Source organism: Lissotriton helveticus, chromosome 4_1 (assembly GCF_964261635.1).
Source record: "Lissotriton helveticus chromosome 4_1, aLisHel1.1, whole genome shotgun sequence".
Taxonomy (NCBI): domain Eukaryota; kingdom Metazoa; phylum Chordata; class Amphibia; order Caudata; family Salamandridae; genus Lissotriton; species Lissotriton helveticus.
The window spans coordinates 148,662,886-148,682,715 of NC_136063.1; the positions used below are offsets into that span (position 1 = coordinate 148,662,886).

General features: G+C 49.0%; 1 protein-coding gene across 1 annotated transcript in view; it reads left to right on the forward strand.

The window, feature by feature from the left end:
- IQANK1 (IQ motif and ankyrin repeat containing 1) overlaps positions 1 to 19,830 on the forward strand; it is a 478,492-nt gene that overhangs the window by 177,707 nt on the left and 280,955 nt on the right. The window contains 1 exon segment of the mRNA XM_078686619.1: positions 18,742 to 18,876. Within this exon segment, the coding sequence (XP_078542745.1) occupies positions 18,742 to 18,876 (135 nt within the window).

Sequence of the window (19,830 nt, forward strand, 5' to 3'; positions counted from 1 at the left end):
ATCAGAATCCTGTTTCCCACAGAGAACCTCTGCCCAACTAGAAGGAGAAGAAGACTCTGGAAGGGCTGGCCTGCTGATTGCCTTGCTGAGGAAGGAGAGGAAAAGACTTTGAAAAGACTTTGCAGACTTGTGCTTTGAAACATTCTCCAAGAGCTTGTTTGAGCTTGCCCCCTGAACTGAACCCCAGGACTAGTGGGTTCTTGGTGCCTTCGCTCGCTCTCTTCTATCCATGAGCTTTCTCCTGCTGGAGCTGAGACCTTGTGCCCCCTTCGCCCCCTCCTATGGCCGTGACACCCAGGAGCCTGGCCGCCCGTGTCCTGTGAGAGCCCCGCTCGTGCAGAGTCGTTCTCTTCCCCGTGGACCGGGCCGCCTGCTCCCCTGTTGCCGCCTGTTAACGGAGTGCGCTGTGTGCCCTCGCTCGCCCCTCCCGCTGGAATTTCCCTGACGAGCGTGATTTATGCCCCGGGCCGCCGCCGTACGTCTCCAGCGTACCCGGCCGCCCCGCTTCACTCTCTGACCCGGAAAGAGGCCGTGCCGCCCCCCTGAAGCGCCCCCAGTACGGACCGTACCGGAGGAGCTGGGCCGCACCTGCCTCCTGAAAGCCGCCGTCACTGAGAATCCGAAGGTTCCCTCGCCGCACACTGAAGGAGTGCGCGTGGTTCCGACCTTCCTGGAACCTGCGGAACACTTGCTAAAGATCTCTTCACGGACTTGGGGTCCGCATAGTTCTGTTTTCCCCAACCGCTCAACCCGGCTTGTGCCTGCAGCCTGCGCATCCCTTCCTGACCTCTGGGTGCCAAGTGCGATCGCGGGATACGCCCACAGCCAAGTATTCCACAACCACCGGTGAGTGCAATCAGAGCCGTACTCTGAGGGGCTCCTGCCAAGTACGTCTCACCTTTCCCCGTCGGGAGACCTGGTGCGCCTGCCTCTCCCTCCCCAATGAGTACGCTTCATCCCTCTGCCGAGAAGCCGTCCGCCGCGTTGGTCTGCTCACGCGTAAAGCGTGAGCCTTGGTAGGGCCCGGGGTTTCTTTCCGTGCGGGGCCTGGAGGAGCGCTGCGAAGCGCACAAAGGTGCTTGGGAGTCCCATATCAACCCGAAACGGGGCAAGAGGCCCCTAAGGATTATAAGATAAGAACTGTCTCTAAGGAATTGAACTGAAGAAGAAACATTTGAACTGTAACTGAAAAACGCTTGCCTAATTACACTCTTGTGGCCCAAATTCAAACGTTATTTTTGGTCTTGTGATAAGTCATACCTGAAGATATATTTTTACATAAAGAGAACGTATTTTTATATATCCAAAGCCCCTGGTGTCCATTTGTGGGGGGATTGGTACATTTTACTGTGTGTGTGATCACAAATGCTTAACTAAATAATGCCTGAAGAATGGCCTTGGCTGCTCACGCCACGCACCTAGAGGGTGAGCAAGGGTAATTCTAAGGGGTCATCCTTCGCCCTGACTTAGAGGAGAGGGTCCCTGCTTGTCACAAGTGCATACTTGCGCCAACCAGAGACCCCCAATTCTAACACTCTAGTTAACCACTGTGGCAACTGCAGCCCTCCAAGGCTGGCCACAACTAGGGATGTAGACAAGACAGACACAGTGATGAGGCAGTGCAGCATTCCTGGGACTGGACTATGCAGTCAGTGCTCTGTGATAACCCTGCAGATGGGAACAAACTGGATGAATTGGGGAATTCTCTGCCCATCAAGCACTGAATTGGTGGTTCATGAGTCTTCCTATAAACCTTCCTAAAAGACATCTTTTTTTGCATTGTGTTAAATAGTACGGACATTTTGTAGTTGGAGCCTGGGAGAATTTATGGCATGGAGCTTGACATATTGGGCTGTCGAAGTAACAAGCTAAAAGACGGGTTATGGTTTTTCTATTTTTTTACCAAACACAAGACATTTGGTTTTATGCAGACAGGATAGCCATTTGTCTGCAGGAAAAATAAGGAAATGGGTCAGTAGGAATAAAATATATAGAATCTTTTTGCACAGATTTCAAAATTGCTGAAATGGCAGAGATAGTGGGTGAGATTCATTGGCATTAAGCTAAAGTGGCACTGTCCATTCCTCTGAAACCACAAACAAAAACAACATGGGTTGCTTGGTTTATGTATGACAGTTGTATCATGCAGATCTTCCTTCTAATCTGTTTATATTGTCGACAGCCAGTTTAGTTTTCATCTAAAAAATGAATAGGAAACAAAGTCTATGTCCAACGTCACAACTTGCTTGTCTTTTTTTTTTTTTTTTTTTTTTAAAAAACCTTTATTTGAGCAAGCAAAAAGGTACAAGGATGGGCCTACAACCACACGGGCCAGCCGCTAAAAAGGAGTAGACACATATCATATATGCCCGCAGAGGTAACCGTCAATCAACAATGCAATACTCCACATTATATACAGGACAAAAAACAGGTTTTATATATATGAAAGAACAAACATACAAAAAGGCGAGAGTGTATCACTGAAGGTCAGCCCAAGGGACGAACGGGGGGGACAGCAGCGGAAGTGCAGTAGCAATATCCTAAGCACTAAGGAGTTCGGAGTGGGGGGGGGGGGGGGGAGGGACGCAGAGATCAGGAAGAAGAAGGGGGGAGAGCCGGAGACACCAGCTCAGTCCCTATATGAAGATTCCGGGAACGCTAGCCTAAGGAGACAGGGTAATCTCGATAGTGTCCACAAGGGGAGGAGTACAAATGTTGCCACGGTATTCGTTCCATTGACCCCACACCTTCACCCATGCCCTGGGTCTGCCCCTGGCCACATAGACAGTTTTCTCACGGAACATGGACCAATCCATGTTATCCTCCCATTGCGAGAGGGCAGGGGGCCTGGAGGCCCCCCAGAGTTGCGCAATATCTCGCTTCGCAATCATATAGCCCAGGGTGGCCCATCTAGTCTGTGCCACCGAACAGTCCGTGGGCTCCCAAACATTCAAAAGACAGCGACGAGGTTCCGGACGCAAGGATATCCCTGTTACCACAGTCATCAAATCAAGCACAGCCACCCAATAAGCAGCCACCATCGGGCACTCCCAAAGAATATGCAGGAAAGTAGCACGCAAACCACATCCACGCTTACACAGTCCATCGGAGGAAAAGCCCATCACCATCAGTCGCGGTCCCGTCACGTACACCCGATGAAGGATCTTCAATTGGACCAGACGGAGTCGAGCCGGTATAGCCACCTCCTTCGGAGAGGAGAGGGCCGATTGCCAATCCTCATCATCAAGTTCCAACCCATCTCCCATCCACTGTTCCCGAAGTCGGGCCAATAAGTCAGTCCGATTGTTAATCAACTTTTTATAGATCAGGGAGATAGTGCTATCAGGAAGATGTTCGTCAAGGATACGGTCTTCAAGTGGGGAAGAGTCAGGCGGAATCTCACCAGGAGCAAACACCGAAACCAAAGCGTGCCTGATCTGTAAATAACGAAAGAATTCCCGACTACTCAGGCCGTAGTCAGCCTGGAGGGCCTGAAACGGGCGCACAGAACCCTTAGAGTATACATCCCCCACTTTAGAGATCCCAATCAAGTCCCAACGGTCAAAACCCTTGGAAGACCAAAGACCGCCCAGACGTTCTGAAGCATAAAGCGGCGTCGCCAACGTCAAGCGATCCTCCCAGCCCAGGCTCACATTCGCAGCACGCCACACCGTCAAAGCAGTCAAAGTAGGTCCCACAAGATGGCGCCCAGCGGAGCGAGAATAGAGCACTCTGTTAAAGTCACCTCCCGGAAGCTGAAGTTTATCCATCTCAAACGCCGGATTGCGACCCGGCGAGAACATAGCGTGATTAATAGCGGACAGATGGGAAGCCCAGTAGTATCTCTTAATATCGGGGAGCGCCATGCCCCCATCGTACCACGGGATGGAAAGTTTCGCGAGAGCAATGCGCGGTCGCCCATCCCAAATAAGTTGCCTCTGAAGGTTCTCAACCTCCCGAAAATAGGTCTTGGGGATAGGATCATAATAATTCTGGAGAGCGTAGAGAAACCGCGGTAGTGACATCATCTTAAACAGGGCCGCCCGACCCAGTGGAGACAGGGGAAGTTTGCGCCAACGGGCAACGTCCAAACGGAGCCTAAGCAACGGGGGAAGGAGATTACGATCAAAACGAAGGGACGGATCCAAGGTAACAAAAACCCCCAAGTATTTGAAACCATCCCGGACCACCTGAAGAGGAAGTCTACTCGGCAACGGAGGCAAGATACCAGATAAAACGTATACACAGGATTTAGACCAGTTGATGACGAGGCCTGAGTTAGCGCCAAAGGACGCAAGAACGTCAAATAAAACAGATAAAGACTTGCGAGGAGAAGTAAGATACAAGAGGATGTCGTCCGCATAAAGCGAGACGCGGTCTTCGAAATCCGGGGCCCAACGAATACCTTTAAGGGACGGTTCCCAACGGAGCCAGGCCGCCAACGGTTCAAGAGCGAGCGCGAACAACAGAGGGGACAAGGGGCAACCCTGACGGGTACCCCTGCCCAAGGAGAAGGGGGCCGACACTCTACCGTTCACTACAACTTGCGCCAGAGGTTCCGCGTACAACAGCCTAACCCAGCTAATAAACTCGCACCCGAATCCAAATTTCTCAAGTGTCGCCCACAAATAGGGCCACTCCACAGTATCAAAGGCCATGGAGGCATCCAGGGACGCCAAAATGGCCGGTTCAGTCAAAAGCCCCGCCCTCGCCAGCGCGCCGTGGAGGCGACGTAAATTCAGAGCAGTGTTGCGATGCGGGATAAAGCCAGATTGATCCGGATGGACCAACTCCCCAAGAACCGAAAGGAGACGGGTCGCCAAAAGTTTAGCCAACACCTTAGGTTCAACATTTAATAGGGATATGGGCCTATACGAGGAACAGAGGTCACGCGGTTTACCCTCTTTGGGAATGACGACGATTGTCGCCAGACGCTGATCATAAGGAAGTATGTTCCGCTCACGAGATTCCAGAAACATGGCGCGGAGATACGACGCCACCTTATCGGGGCGTAATTTGTACAACTCAATAGGCAAACCGTTCGGGCCCAATGCTTTGCCCGAACGGAGCGATCGAACTGCATTGGCTATCTCATCATTCGTAAAAGGGGAGTCCAAAGCAATACGGTCCAAGTCGGTGACACAGGGCAAAGTGATATCACGCAGAAGAAGGCGGGAGTCGGCAACATCCCTCACAGACACGGGAGCATATACCACACGGAAATATTCCGCAAAACGATCAACAATGGCGGTCGGATCAATCACATTCTCACCACTCGCAGACTGAATCACGGGCACCACACGATTAACCCTTTCTTTCTTGTCCAACCACGCTAGGAGTTTGCCCGCCTTGTCACCCACATCGTACAATCTGCCCTGCTGCTCACGAAACATCACCTTTGCAGCGTCAGTGACCAGAGATTTATATGCAAACTGTTTTAGACCCAGGGCATGGAGTTTCTCAGGCGTGACACCAGATTCCAACTCGTCCTCCAAAGCAGAGATCTCCCCCTCAAGGTCCACCACCTCCCTCCTCCCAGCCCTCTTAGCTTCAACAATCAAGGAAAGGGCCTGTCCACGAATCACAGTTTTAAAGGCTTCCCACAGGGACACAGCCGAAGAGACCGACCCCTCGTTTTCCAGGAAATATGCATCCATGGACTTGAGCAAGAGGGTACGAGTCTCAGGGGAGGAAAGATACCAAGGGTTAATGGGAGCCACTCGGCCCGCCGCCTCTACCCCAACCTCGAAACGAAGCCAGAGCGGCGAGTGATCAGAAATACCCCTCGGCAAATGTAAAATCTCACGAACCGCCGACGATTGGGCTGCGGGCATCAGGAAACAATCCAGCCGAGACAGACTGCCATGAGCCCCAGAATGGAAGGTGTATTGGAGCTGAGTAGGATGCAACAATCGCCAGCAGTCCACAAGGCCAAAGGTATCTAAAAACCCACCCAACCACTGCTGAGCCTGCGGGGTATCTCTAGGGGGATGGCGATCGTGAAGGCCGGAAAGCACCGAATTAAAATCACCGGCCAGAAAGAGAGTGCTATCAGGGAGATCTAACAAAACACGGCCCAAGTCAGTAAAAGTAGAGGCCTGCAAACCCGGGGGAACATAAACATTGAAGAGAGATAGGGTGCGGCCTTCATACCTACCCACCAGGACAGTATATCTCCCACGGTCATCATGAATCACCTCATCGATCGCCAGGGGGAGGGAGGTTCGAACAAGAATACCCACACCCCTAGATCCGGAGGTAAACCCCGAGTGCGCCACAAGGCGGTAGCCCCATCTATTCATTGCATAACAAACATTACCAATCAAATGGGTTTCTTGCATGAAAACAATGTCCGGTGACAAACGTCGTATACATTTTAAGACCACACTGCGCTTAATACGATCTCCCAGGCCATTAACGTTCCAGGAAAGAAATTTCAACCCTCTACCCCCCATCCCAGCCGCCCGAGCCAAGACCCCTCGTCCATGAGCTAGACATCAGAAACAGCAGCAAACACAGGAGCAACTCGCCTTGAAAACAACACACAGAAAAGAAAAAACTTCCCAACCCCCCTCCCCCAAACTGAAGAGAAACACCCCCCACCCTGCACCCCTGCAAAAAGCTAAAGAGCCACCCCAACCTGCAGTGTGCCTGTCGCCCAAGAACCCCTATTCTACACAAAGACCCCGGAGGAGGAAAGGTCTCCGTTCCATCCTCCCCCCGACCTCAGCAAGAACAAAAATAACAAACAAAAGACAGAATGATCACAATGTAGAGGGACGCCGGCCAACACTCCTGAGAATGTATTCAAAATAAGACATAAGAGCCGAACAGTTAGATCTCCACACCACCTTCGGCACCACCAGGGTGAGCGGCGGAGTCCGTCTCAGGAGGACGGTCAGGCAATGAGTCCAGCCAGTCATTAACAGCATCAGGCCGATCAAAGAAAAGGGTACGCTCATTGTATTCGACCCGGAGTCTGGTGGGAAAGAGCATGGCGTAACGTAGGCCCCGATCCCGAAGACGTTTCTTGGCACCACGAAACTCCATACGTTGTCTCTGAACCTGTTGGGAAAAGTCCGGGTAAAAGTTCACCGTAGCATTCTCAAAGGCCACCGGGCCCTTCACCCGCGAGGCCTGCAGGATAGCGTCCCGGTCTCTATAATGAAAAAGCTTCGCTACAATGGGTCTCGGCGGGGCTCCCGGCTTGACTTTGCCCCCTGGAACACGATGTGCGCGTTCCACCGTGAAAAATTTTGTGAGACCAGAAGGGGCCAGATGGTTCAAGACCAGATCCTCAACCAGGAGATCCACCGAGTGGGGTTCAGGGTTCTCCGGTACACCAACCAGGCGAACATTGCAGCGACGCGCCCTATTTTCAAAGTCCTCCAGGCGACGGGTCATGAAGTCGTTCCCCCGACGGAGATTGCCAATCTCTGTTTGGAGCTCCGAGACGTCATTCGTAAGGCTAGAAGATTTAATATCCAGTGATTGTACCCTCTCATTCGTCTTGCCGAGATCAGCACGAATCAGATTCACCTCAATAGCCACGGTGTCAAGTTTGTGGGCCAAGGCCTCGTACTGTAGGCCGATGGATTCCCTCACACCCGAGATGGCGCCCATGATATCCTGTAGGGAGGGCTCCGCCGACTCTTCCAAAACTCGTTCGGACGCTATACTAGAACCAGGCAGGGCAGCTCCGGGGGACCCCTTAGAATGGGTATAACGGTCCATGACATTTGATTGAACTGGAGCTCCGCGCAGAGGTGTTTTCGTCTTGCGCGTCTCTCTGTCCCCTCTGCCCGCCATTTTGAAGATGCGTCACAGGACAAGCCACCAGGTTCGACGGGCCCGACACTCAAAGTACAGGATCAAAAGTACATGAAAAAGGGGGCACAACTCGGGTAGAGGTCGCCAAGCCAGCAAATAGGTCACATGAAAGCCCAACAGCCGATCTGCCTCCAAGTCTCAGTCGCAACACGACATCCACCTCCGTGGCCCAAGTCGGAACGGAATTCGAAACCGAAACTTAGGAAGGGGGGACCCACAAGGCCAGATCTCCTGCCGTTGTTGTTCAATTGCAGGACGGCTACAGAACCGCACCCCGTCCCGGGCGCACCTCAAGGGCGGAGCCCAAAAGTTCAGAGCACCATATCTCAGGAATACGAGATCCAAATCGATTTCTGAAAAGTGCCAGGGTAATCAGCCAAACGTCCCCTACACGAATTCTTGCAAGAAATCAGGATTCAGCCAGGATAAAATGCCGGGAGCGGCGAGGGTCCGGAGAGCGCTGTGCTCAAGCGGCCATCTCGGATGCCCGCCAAGCTCCTCCCTCTGACAACTTGCTTGTCTTAATGCCACTGAACATCTCTTATTACCCTAAGACAGAGTTCTCGAAAGTTGGTCCTTGTTAGACCTGGCATCATTGGCGTGAGTCTCCCTTCCATCTTCGACGGATTGCCTCCTCTGTTTTGATATGTTTTTGCTGGATTTATGCTTTGGGCACTGTGCCACTGCTAATCAGTGCCACAGTGCAAGTGCTCCCTATGTTAAATTAATGTACTAATTGGTTATTCCATGATTGGCTTATTTGATTTATCTATCAGCCCCTAGTACAGTGCACCATGTGTGCCCGGGGCTTGTAAATCAGATGCAGCTGGTGGGCTTGCAGCACTGGTTGTGCCACTCACAGAAACAGCTTGTAAAGTGTGTCTCAGGCCTGCCATTGCAAGGCCTGTGTGTAGTCTGTGACTACCATGTCGACTTGGCCAAGTGCACCCACTCGCCAGTCCCTAAACCTTTCCTTTGCTTCATGTTAGACACCTCCATGGTAGGCCCAAGGACAGGGTGCATTGTAAGTATAAGGTAGGACATGCTCTGATGTGTGTAGCATGGTCTAATAGTGAATTACAGCCATTTTCGTTTTTCACTATTGAAGGCTACCTGTTCTCATAGGCCAGAATGGGCAGTTAGATTATTACATTCTTATTATCCTAACTGACTCGGGGAACATGGTAGAAATTCGAATTTAGTATGCCTGAACTCAGAATAATAAAGTGCATCTTTTAGTAAAGTTTATTTTAATATTCTGTGTTTGCAAATACCACTTTTAGAAAGTAGGTATTTGCTTGCCTAACCATTTGAGCCCGCCTCGGCTGAGTTGTGTATTCCTTGTCTGGGTTTGTGTGTAACAGGACTGGGGAATTCCAGGAGACAGGCTGGGGCAGCCCGGTCGTGGAATAGAGAGATCTGCATCTAGATGGGAGGGGGGTGTTGCACCTCGGACCTGAATAGGGCTGGGACTTCCCTCTACAATGCTGGCTCCACCCCCTGTGGCTTGTCTGATGTCTCTGCCCTGCACTGTGAAAGGAGAGGAGGAATCATGTCAACAGAGTGCTCCAGAGCTGTATCTTTCCTCCCCAGTGCTGACTCCACCTCCTGTGGAGCGTCTGATGTCTCTGCCCTGCACAGTGAAAGGAAGAAGAGAGTCATGTAAACACAGTGCTCAGGAACTAATTTGGACTAGGCAGAGGCCTCTCTGCCTTCAGAGAACAAAGGATTTTGGGGTATAATATTGGGACCCTGCTCCCAAGAAATTAGATCACTTCTGGAACAAGAAACCTTTCTGCCAAGGAGAAGAATCAAGGAAGCTGCAGGAGTTTGGACTGCCCCGCTGCCAGTGTGCTGTTTTCTGGATTGGCCTGCAGTGGTTGCTTCCTTGCCAAGTGAAAGGAGAAGGAATTTTGTAAGGACTTTCATATACAGAACATTCTCCAAGGGCTTGAACTGTGCTTGCCTCCTGCTGAAGTCTCAGAGACCAAAGACATCCCCTCCAGCTCCCTCCTGAATTTCCTTGCTGGGAATTCTGACTCCAGTCACTTGCGTGCCGCTGGGAGCTGGAAGTGCGAGGCATCAAGAAGAAGCGTGTCGCCGCCGCAGCTAAAATCGTCACATCGCCGGAGAAGCGAGCCTTCACCGCATCTCCCTGTAAGCGTGTGTTCATCGAAGCTGTCTGCTGTCGCATCACCGGAGAAGCGTGACGCCATCGAGAGAGTCGCCATTGCATCACCGGAGAAGCGTGTTGCAGGGCCTGTCGCGGCTCCAAAGTACAGAGTTGTCGCAAGGCAGCCAGGGTGTCATCACATCGCCGCATCAAGGGCGCCATCTTCTCACATCGCAACCGGATCGTCGCATCGCATCAAGGCGCCATCTTGCACACCGCAACGGGCCCGCAAGTCGAGAATCTACGCATCACCTCCGCCGGTAAGCCTCACGACGAGTCCCCTACTCTGCGCAAGCATTGAGGCAGGACGCAACCGTTCCCCCGGATCACGGAACTGACGCATCTCTCCTTTTGCGAGCCTTTTGTTCACTTTGCGTTATGCATCCAGGTACTTTGTTGAGAACTTTGTCGCATTTAACAGCAACTTGATCTAAGAGACTTTAATCATCTTTTAAGTAATCTTAAGTGTAGTATTCTGGATTTTTGTCATTTGTGGTCTTATGTTTGTCTATATAAAGAATACTTATTTTTATAAAACCTGTGTTGTGTCCATCTGTAGTGTTATCACTGTATTACTGTGTATATTCACAATTTCTTAACACACTGCCTCTGAGATAAGCCTGTCTGCTCGTGCCAAGCTACCAAGGGGGTGAGCAGGGGTTATTAAGGAGTGCTTATTAAGGAGTGCAATCCCCTTATCCTGACTTAGAAGTAAGGGTCCCTATTTGGACAAAGGTGAATACCATTGCCAACTAGAGACCCCCAGATCTAACAGTCCTGGAGGGCCAAATCCACACCAGATTTTTAGCATATACCCATTTAGATAAATGTAGTCATCTTAAAAATCTGGCATGGATCCAGCACTCCAGGACCAATTTCGGAGAACCCAGCCCTAAGATAACACAGTCATGCACACAAACATCAGCTGCCCATGAACTCGAAGATTAAACTGCTCCTACAAATCCTTCACCGAGCATATCTTACTAGGGCCATTTCATGATTGAGCTTGTTGGCGTAGAGCAAAGATGTGCTCTTGCTTTTAAAATATAGCATTTTCTAGGCGCGTAAACTTAACTAAGATGTTCTATGAGTTAGTGCATGAGACGCAGACAGCACAGTTCGGTAGCTAGGACAGGCAACACTTTCTCCAAGTGTGCTCAGAAGCCTCTGAACATAAGTCTAGCTTCTCAGCCACATCACTGTTTTCTTAGTGCCTTCTTCCTTCATATTAGTAACCCATTCTGCAGTGAGGCATTGATTTAAGCCACAGAGTGTGAGACACAGACCCTTTCACAATTGAGTATCCTATGCTGATGCTTGCAAGCTTGAATCCAGCCTCCTAGACATGTGGCCTTCCTCTCATACAATTTCTCCCAGCTGATGAAGAGTAAAGGGATGTCCCTGCATGTTCTTAACTGTAACTTTGGATAGAGACTGGGCCAAGGAGTAGACGTCAACTTGACAAGATCATCGATTATCCTAAAAAATAACCACAGGTTGAGAAGGTGGATGGCAAAGAGGCCTTTGCCTCCTCTATTCACCATAATGCCTTATTTCATTTCCCATTGAAACCTTTGCTCTGCACTGGCCAGCCCAGGGTGTACAAACTCTCCAACTCCATCTCATAATTCTGGATGAGCTTTTTACTCTTTGTACCCATAATGGGCCATCTACCAAGCTCATCATAGTTAGTCACAAAAGGTAAGATAAGTGGGGGATCGGGGAGACCCAACTCTAGTTGAGGCTTTCCTTGAACGGAATAGAGACAGAATACAAAACACGGGCACTTATGAGATGGGAGCTGGTGCAGAAGCAAGGGATCTCATATCCTTTCACCTAGATTTGAACTTTCTCCTGGACATTATCTGCACCTTCCATTGGAGTCTGCTTAGAGGGGACTGAAAAAGATGGAGGTGAGAAGCATTATACAGAGGGTGTGGCACAGCCAGGAATCAATCATTCCTACCTGCATAGCAATGCTCACTGCATCACTTTTGTTAATGTTGTGGGGGTAACCTCCTTCCCTCATGCTCTTAGGTATGGTTGCTCTGGCAGATGTTGGGAGGAAGCTGTGCTGTGTCAAGACAGACCCTGGCTGCAGTGTCTACTGTGTGGACAGCTAACATTATATTGCATTATGAACCACTCATGAAGGTCTTGGGTCTGCGTCTGTCCCTGCTGCGACAGCCTCTTATGCGCCAGGTGCAGACCACACACTGATGAGCTGCAGCTGTGCCAGAGGTTTGGAGCAGGGAAGGGCACAAACCAACACCACTCTAGCAACAGCCTCAATGTATCCTCCCTCCAAAGGATAAAGATTTGTAGTTTTCGGTTGTTGGAGGTCCTTTTGGAATTACAATGAGAATGGTGTTAGTGATTGATCGTTGGAAGATGTTGAGTGGTAGAGAAGTAGAATAGTGAACGAAATTTTGGTAGGTTGTTTTGTGAAAGCATGTGTAGATTTTCATCCAGAGGCTGTCAGAGGCAGTTCCTTTCCCTTGGAAGGGATTTCAAGTTAGAAAGGAATCCCCTGTTATTATGTATCATGGGGGCCATAAAGTTAGAGAATTCAGGATTTGAAGTCAGTTGCTGTGTGTTTGATTCCTAGTAGGAGTTGAAATTTTTTTCCAAGGGTGATGTTTCACAGGAGTACAGATTCTTATGACATTTCTGAAAGATTTCTAAAATTCAGAGTCTTTATTTTGACTCCCACAATTAACGTTTGATGTTTTTAAATTGGTTTTAAGATTCTTGGTTAGAATATCAATGTCTGTTGTATGATATTTAACTTATTCGACCGGTTATGCAATTTTTTAAAATGCATTGGATTTTCTTCACCGGTTCTTTTTTCTTTGCTATTTAGTTTACAGTCTTTCACTGGTTTTCTCTTTGTATGGGAGAGGAAGTCCATGATTTCTCCTCTCATTGTATCATTGTAGGCATCCCATCTATTGTCTGCTGACACACTGTGGCATTGTTTAGTTTAAGGAGCTCATAATGATGGCCTCTATGGACTGCTCAAACCTCAGGGTAACCCCTTTGTTAATGCTTATGGTACTGGAGATTGGGGCATGGTCTGGCTGTAAGAACATGGCCTGGGTTCTACCTGTCATGTTGTGTAGCATATCTTTATAGTAGTGTCAGTTCTGTGGCTAGTAAGTGAATAATCCTTCCTCTCGCTCCAAAGTATTTTTGACATGGCAATCCTGTTCATGATCTCACTCCAGCTGGTTGATTGAAATGCAGAATTTATTCTCATGGAGTTGCTGGACTGTTTGGATTTTTTACAGTGCTAATCAGCTTTTGCAGCTTCCCAAAGCAAGGTTCTCCAGTTTTAGAGCCCTGAAACATCACCTCTACAGTTAACTTCTGGAATAGCCAGAAAGGTAGAGACCATGCAACTCCAGCGCAAGAACATTTCCTTCCTAGCCAATAATGTAGGGAAATAGAGGTCGGGCCAGCTTCGACTTACACAACATTAGTTGTATTTTCTGTCTTCAGATTAGCAGTATCAGCCTCAGTTCCAGGCTGACATATATTGTAACCCAAGTATAGTACCAAGATATGAACCTAGCACTCATGACCTGGTCAGTGTGCCTGCTCTCCCCTGCACAGCTCCACCAGTAAGTGCTGCCCTGTGAGCCCTGAGCTCTCTGTTTTACTGACAGTTCGAGACCCTCCTCCACCCTCAGGCTCCTGCCTGTGCCTCATCCCTGGTGGTCCAGTGGGAGAGCAGTCTGCTCTTCTGCTGTTCCGCCTCTCTTGGCTTTTTTCACTGTCCTCTTTTCTCTCGGTTGCTCTCTCTGCTCCCTTTTGTCTCTCTGCTCTTTTTTCCTCTTTTCTTTTGCTCTTCGCTCTACTTTCGCACTCCCCGCCCCCCCTCCAGCGCCACCTTCCTGCTCCGCCTCCCAGCTGACCTTCCTCCTCCTGTGCCAAAGGCAAGCCTGTCTGTTCCAGTCCACGACCTAACCATGACCAGCACAGGGACCCTAGTCCTCCGACCTGCCTCCACGAAACATCCAGCACCCTCCACGCTCTCAATACTGGACGCAGCAACAACTGCCAGATTTCGATGCCGAGCAACACCCAAGGCCCGATCTCCTGTCGACACTGCCACTGCACCCACAACCAGACCCCAGCAGCAGCCCCCACCCTATCAGACATCACCGGCCAGAAGCCAGTCAACTGCATCCTCCTCAACGTGCGCTCCCTACACAAGCACATCATAGAAATCTAGGACCAGCTCAACACCCACACCACCCAACGTCTCCTTCCTCACAGAAACCTGGAGCAATATCAACTCAGTGCATGACATCACCACCACCATTCCTGACGGACACAAGATCCTGCAAAAAGATCTCTCCACCCGCCCAGGAGGAGGCATCGCCATCGTCCACAAAAGCTCCCTCCGCATGACAACCACCGGCCCGGATGACAGCACGACCCACATGGAGGGTCTCCACTTCCAGATCCAGACCAACCACAAAACAACTCTCTCCGGAACTCTCATCTACAGGCCACCCGGCTCCGGCTCTCTTTTCACTGACACCATCGCCGACCTCAGCGCACCCCACGCCTCCACAGACTACATCCTGCTTGGAGACCTAAACTTCCACCTGGACAACCACCACGACCCCAATGCCACCGCCCTCCTCGAGAACCTTGCCAACCTAGGACCGAAGCAATTTGTCGCTGCCTCCACGCACACATCGGGGGACACACTAGACCTCATCTTCACAGGAGGCCACAGCATGAAAGTTCTTTGAACTGACCACAAATGTATCCACTTCTCCTTCAGAAAACCCAACGTACACAAGCATGCGCACCCCTCCCCTGCAAAAGCTGGAACAAAGTCACCGAAGAACAGCTCACCCCCACCCTCACCAGCACTCCGCCTCCACCGATGCAAGACGCTAACACCGTGGCAATCAACCCCCACTGTTTTATCACAAACTCGGCCGACACACTCGCCCCCCCTAAAGAAAGCCACAGGACGACAGAGCAAGAAAGAAAGCTGGTTTTACCCCTTCACTCCAAGAATCCAAGCGCTCCTGCCGACGACTCGAAAAGTAATTGAGGAACAGCAATACCTCAGAAATACTCACCGCCTGCAGAACCTCCACCACAGCACCCCACCAACTCATCAAATCCACAAAGAAGAACGTTGTTCAAGACAGAATCCTCACCAAGGCCTACAACTCCACAGAACTGTTCTCACCCTTCAAGGAATTTGTTAAACCCGGCAGCGAAACAACAGATGTCCCACCCTCCCAAGACCTCTGCAACAGCCTCAGCGCCTTTTTTACCTCCAGATTAAGATGCTCTACAACATCTTCGACAACCAAGACCTATGCATCGCTGCAGCCCTAGACCCCCAGCAACGCCACCAAAAGGACTCTGCTCATTTGGCCCCGCTCACGACAGAAGACACCTTAAAGAACATGAAGAGCATCCTCTCTCGAGCACCCTCAGACCCCCGTCCTTCCCACATCTTCCACGAAGCTGCCATGCCACTGCACCTGAACTACGCTGGACAGTCAACTATTTCCTGGAGGCCCCCACTTTCCCCGACAACTGGAAACATGCCCAAATCAACCCGTCCTGAAGAAATCCTCTGCAAACCCGATGAGACCCCAAGAACTTCAGACCCATCTCCCTGCTTCCATTTGCAGCCACGGTCATCGAAAAGGCCATCAATACCCAGTTAGCAAACTTCATCGAAGCCAACAACGTCCTGGATATCTCCCACTCTGGATTCCAAAGCATCCATAGCACAGAGACCACCCTACTCGCCTCCACCGACGACATCCGCTCTCTCCTCGGCCAGGGTTGAATGGTCTCCTCCTGGACCTCTCAGCTGCCTTCGACACCATGACCCACCGCCCACTAGCCACCATACTCTACGACGCCGGCATCCGCAAGAACCCTCGACTGGATACGCTCATTTCTCACAGGCAGAACTTAGCGATTAGTCTACCACCCTACCTCTTAGAACCAACAGAGACCAGATGTGGAGTACTACAGGGATCCTCGCTCAGCCCCACCCTCTTCAACATCTACATGACCCCCCTTACAACCATCATCAGAAACTACAGGCTCAACATCGTCTCCTATGCCGATGACACCCAGCTCATCCTCTCCCTCACCAAGGAACCCAATATTACCAGGCCCAACTTCCAAAAAGGGATGAAAGCCGTCGCCACCTGGGGAAGAAGAGCTGCCTGAAACTGAACTAACAGAAGTCCTCATCCTTGGCTCCACCCCCTCTGCATGGGATGACACCTGAAGGCCCCCCAACCACGGAAACACTCCCCACCCCAACATACCATGCACGAAACCTCAGCATCATACTAGACTCATCACTTACGATGAACCCCCAGATCAATGCCGTATCCTCGACCTGCTTCAACATCCTCTGGATACTCCCAACATTTTTTTAATAGATCCCTTTCAAATCCAGAAAAACGATCATGCACGCCCTCATCAGTAGCAGACTGTACTGCAGCAATGCTCTCTACGTCGGAATCAACAAAAAACTCCTTCGCAAGTTCCAGAGCATCCAGAACTTTGCCGCCAGAGTGATCCTAGACATCCCCCTTCACAACCACCCAACACCTTCGCGATCTCCACTGGCTCCCCATTTAAAGAAGAATAACTTTCAAGCTCCTCACGCACGCATACAAGGCCCTCCACAACATCAGACCAGCATACGTAAACAACCGCCTCTCCTTCCACGCACCCAAGAGTAACCTCTGATCTACTGACCTCTCCCTGACCACCATCCCATGCATCTACAAGACCAGAATGCAAAGTCCTTTTACTGAATTAGCTGACTTCAAATAGGCATGGAATAACATGTTATGGTGTTGGTCATGTTGTACTGATGATATTGTTAAATTATGTATCACCTGTTGCCTAAGTTAGTGATTTATATAGACTGGAGATGCAGACAATTCATGACATGTTACTATCTTGGTCAGGCCTAATTGCTCTCTCTAAGACTGATTGGCAAAGCTGGTCCATAAAAAGCATATTAATGGTAGTGGCCTAGCCCCGTGTTGGCGACTAGGACTCTAACACGCACCAACGCTATTACAGTGTGTACAATCAACAAAAGTTTAATGGAAAATTTTAACAACAGCGATAAACCACATATTTATTAATATTCTCTACTCATAGCATCTGATTAGTTGCATGAAAACAAACAAAGTAAATCAGTTTACAAGTACACAAATGTTTCAAAACAATGATTTTGTAACCCAATGCATTTCGGGACACTGCGTCCCTTCGTTAGGGGGTTTCTGTGGGAAAGAAAAAGGAAACATATTCAAGAGATGCATACGAGGGGTAGGTCAAATATATTGGTGAAAACACGAACATTCGTAATAACTCCAATGAATCGTGCTACCTTCACCAAGGTGTGAGAAGCGAATGTGCACACAAACAAAAACACTTACTGAATTTCTGTAACCAGATACTGCCACAAGCTGTCAAAATTATCAGGAGTCAGATAGGGATATTTAGAACAATAATGCCTCGATAGGTTATGTGACTTCCAAAGTAAAACACAATACAACCGATCTCACGTACCATGCATGTTAGAGTCCTAGTCGCCAACACGGGGCTAGGCCACTATCATTAGTTTGTTTACATTTGTTTGGCAGGCATAATTCTAACACAACACACATATCGAACAAAACTGTATTACCATATTACCCGAGTGCGCCTTTCACCAACATTGTTGTCCATAAAAAGCGTATGCCATCTGAACTAGCATAAAAACTGGACAAAAAAATGTACACAATTTGTGTGATGGTTGCATTGTCTCTATGTATGTATGTATGTATATAGTATTTCTACAGTGCGAACCTAGCCAAAAGGCAGAAGAGTACTGTACATGGTCAAAGGCAAGCTTAAAGCCAGCGAATAAGGATATTGAAAACTGGGTTGTGGAGAGTTAATGCATTGTGATGTAGTGTTCTTTAAAAGAGGTGAGTTTTCTACTTTTTTCTTAATTGGACCAGCACTTAGGCCATCCTAATGGAATGGGTCTATTATTCCAGATCCTGGGTGCATAGATTGAGACGTTCTGCTGTCTTGTTGTTTTCTTTTTAAAACTTCTTAGTCAGCAGTCCGATGGTGTCCTGGCTGCATTTGTGCCGAGAACCTCCAAGGATGTTGAGCTTGACTGCAAAATTAGTGGAGATGCTGGTCTAATAGCTTTGGAAATGATGCAGCTGGTTTTTGATGTGGGGCCAATAGAGTTCCATCAGGAGGGGGTGATGTGATCATATTTCCTCAGGCCCTGGATGAGACATGCTGCGGCATGCAGAATACACCTGAGTGGTGCCAGCGCACTGTCCGGTAGGCTTTTGTGTTCGTCATTACCACCATCCAGATGCAAAATTATGTAATTTATTTTTGAAGCATTGTAACCAGTGACCTGTTTTCCGTAGAAGTGGGGTGGGATGAGTAATGTCCTTATAAGGCGTCAGTGAGCCTCCTGAAGGAATGAGTCTACTCATGGTTCCCATGAGACTTCAAGAAATCTGCTTTCAGCTGAGGAGTGTAATAAGATAATTTCAAAGTTAGGCCCCCAACTTTTTAAATATCTCACTTATGCTTGCGATCACCCACAGTTGCATTTATTTTATGTGGATCAGGTATGTTGGGTCACATCACATACTGAATCTTCAATGCCTGTACATGCTGAACTCTGAGTCTTTCTTCCCTTTTAGCTGATAATCCGCAAGTCAATGGGAAGAATGGATCACCTCAGAAAGAAGGCACCAAAAATAAGGGGAAATCTGGCATTCCGAAAGGAGAGAAGACGAAAGCTGCCAACGCCCCCGTGGCAGTGGAGAAATCAAAGGGTAAGTCTTGAAGGGGACATGATTGGAGTAAATCATATGTGCATATAACAGAGAATGTTTCAGCGAGGCATCCTAATCTGTCTCACACAACTCCAAACATGGGCCAGATTTACAAAAGTTTACCTGGAAAGACCTTTAAATGCCCTAGTGGGACTGCTCCGCTGCTTGGAGCAGATCTCTAAGTTTACATGGACTCACAAAGCATTCCTTGAGTGTTCTTGTAAATCTGGCCAAAGGCACTCACAATAATAACCATTTTATTATATGGGAATGTAACCGGTGTACATTTCTGCATGAGAAAATGTAATACTATAGTGCAGTTTCTATTATAAACCTTTTTGTTTGTCGAGGGGATCATATCTGTCCCTCATTGGCCTGCACTTCCACGAATTGTATGAGTATTCCATACATTACTTACATTCTGTTAATAGGAGAACATTTGCTAGCATTTTAAAGTTAAGAAACTATCATCAAATATTTTGCGACAACCCACAGGTTGATGATGAGTTTGTGTGAACTCAACACATGTTTGCAGTTAGTGCACCCTGCAATGCTCACACAATTCTTCCACCTCACTAAATACAACCCAAAACTGGGGTTTTCGCGTTGAAAAGGCTAGTGCTCAAAGCACCTGTTTTAACTGATTACCTAAAGACAGACAGGAGGTTCCCAGGTCATTGAGGCGCTTATCTCGAAGATGCCTTATTTTCTAATGCATGCATGTGTAGTACAGAATAAGTCAACAATACAGAATGGCATGGTTGAAGAGATGCACCTTCACACCTTGTCATTTAAATCACTTTTAACAAATAAAGGGTCATATGTAGGAAGCCTATTTGCGCTTCCAAATGCCGAAATTCGCAGAATTTCAGCATTTGCGATCGCAATTAGGGCAGTGTGCTATGTAGCACACAAAAACCCACATGCAAAATAAGGAATCGCAAAATTTGTGAT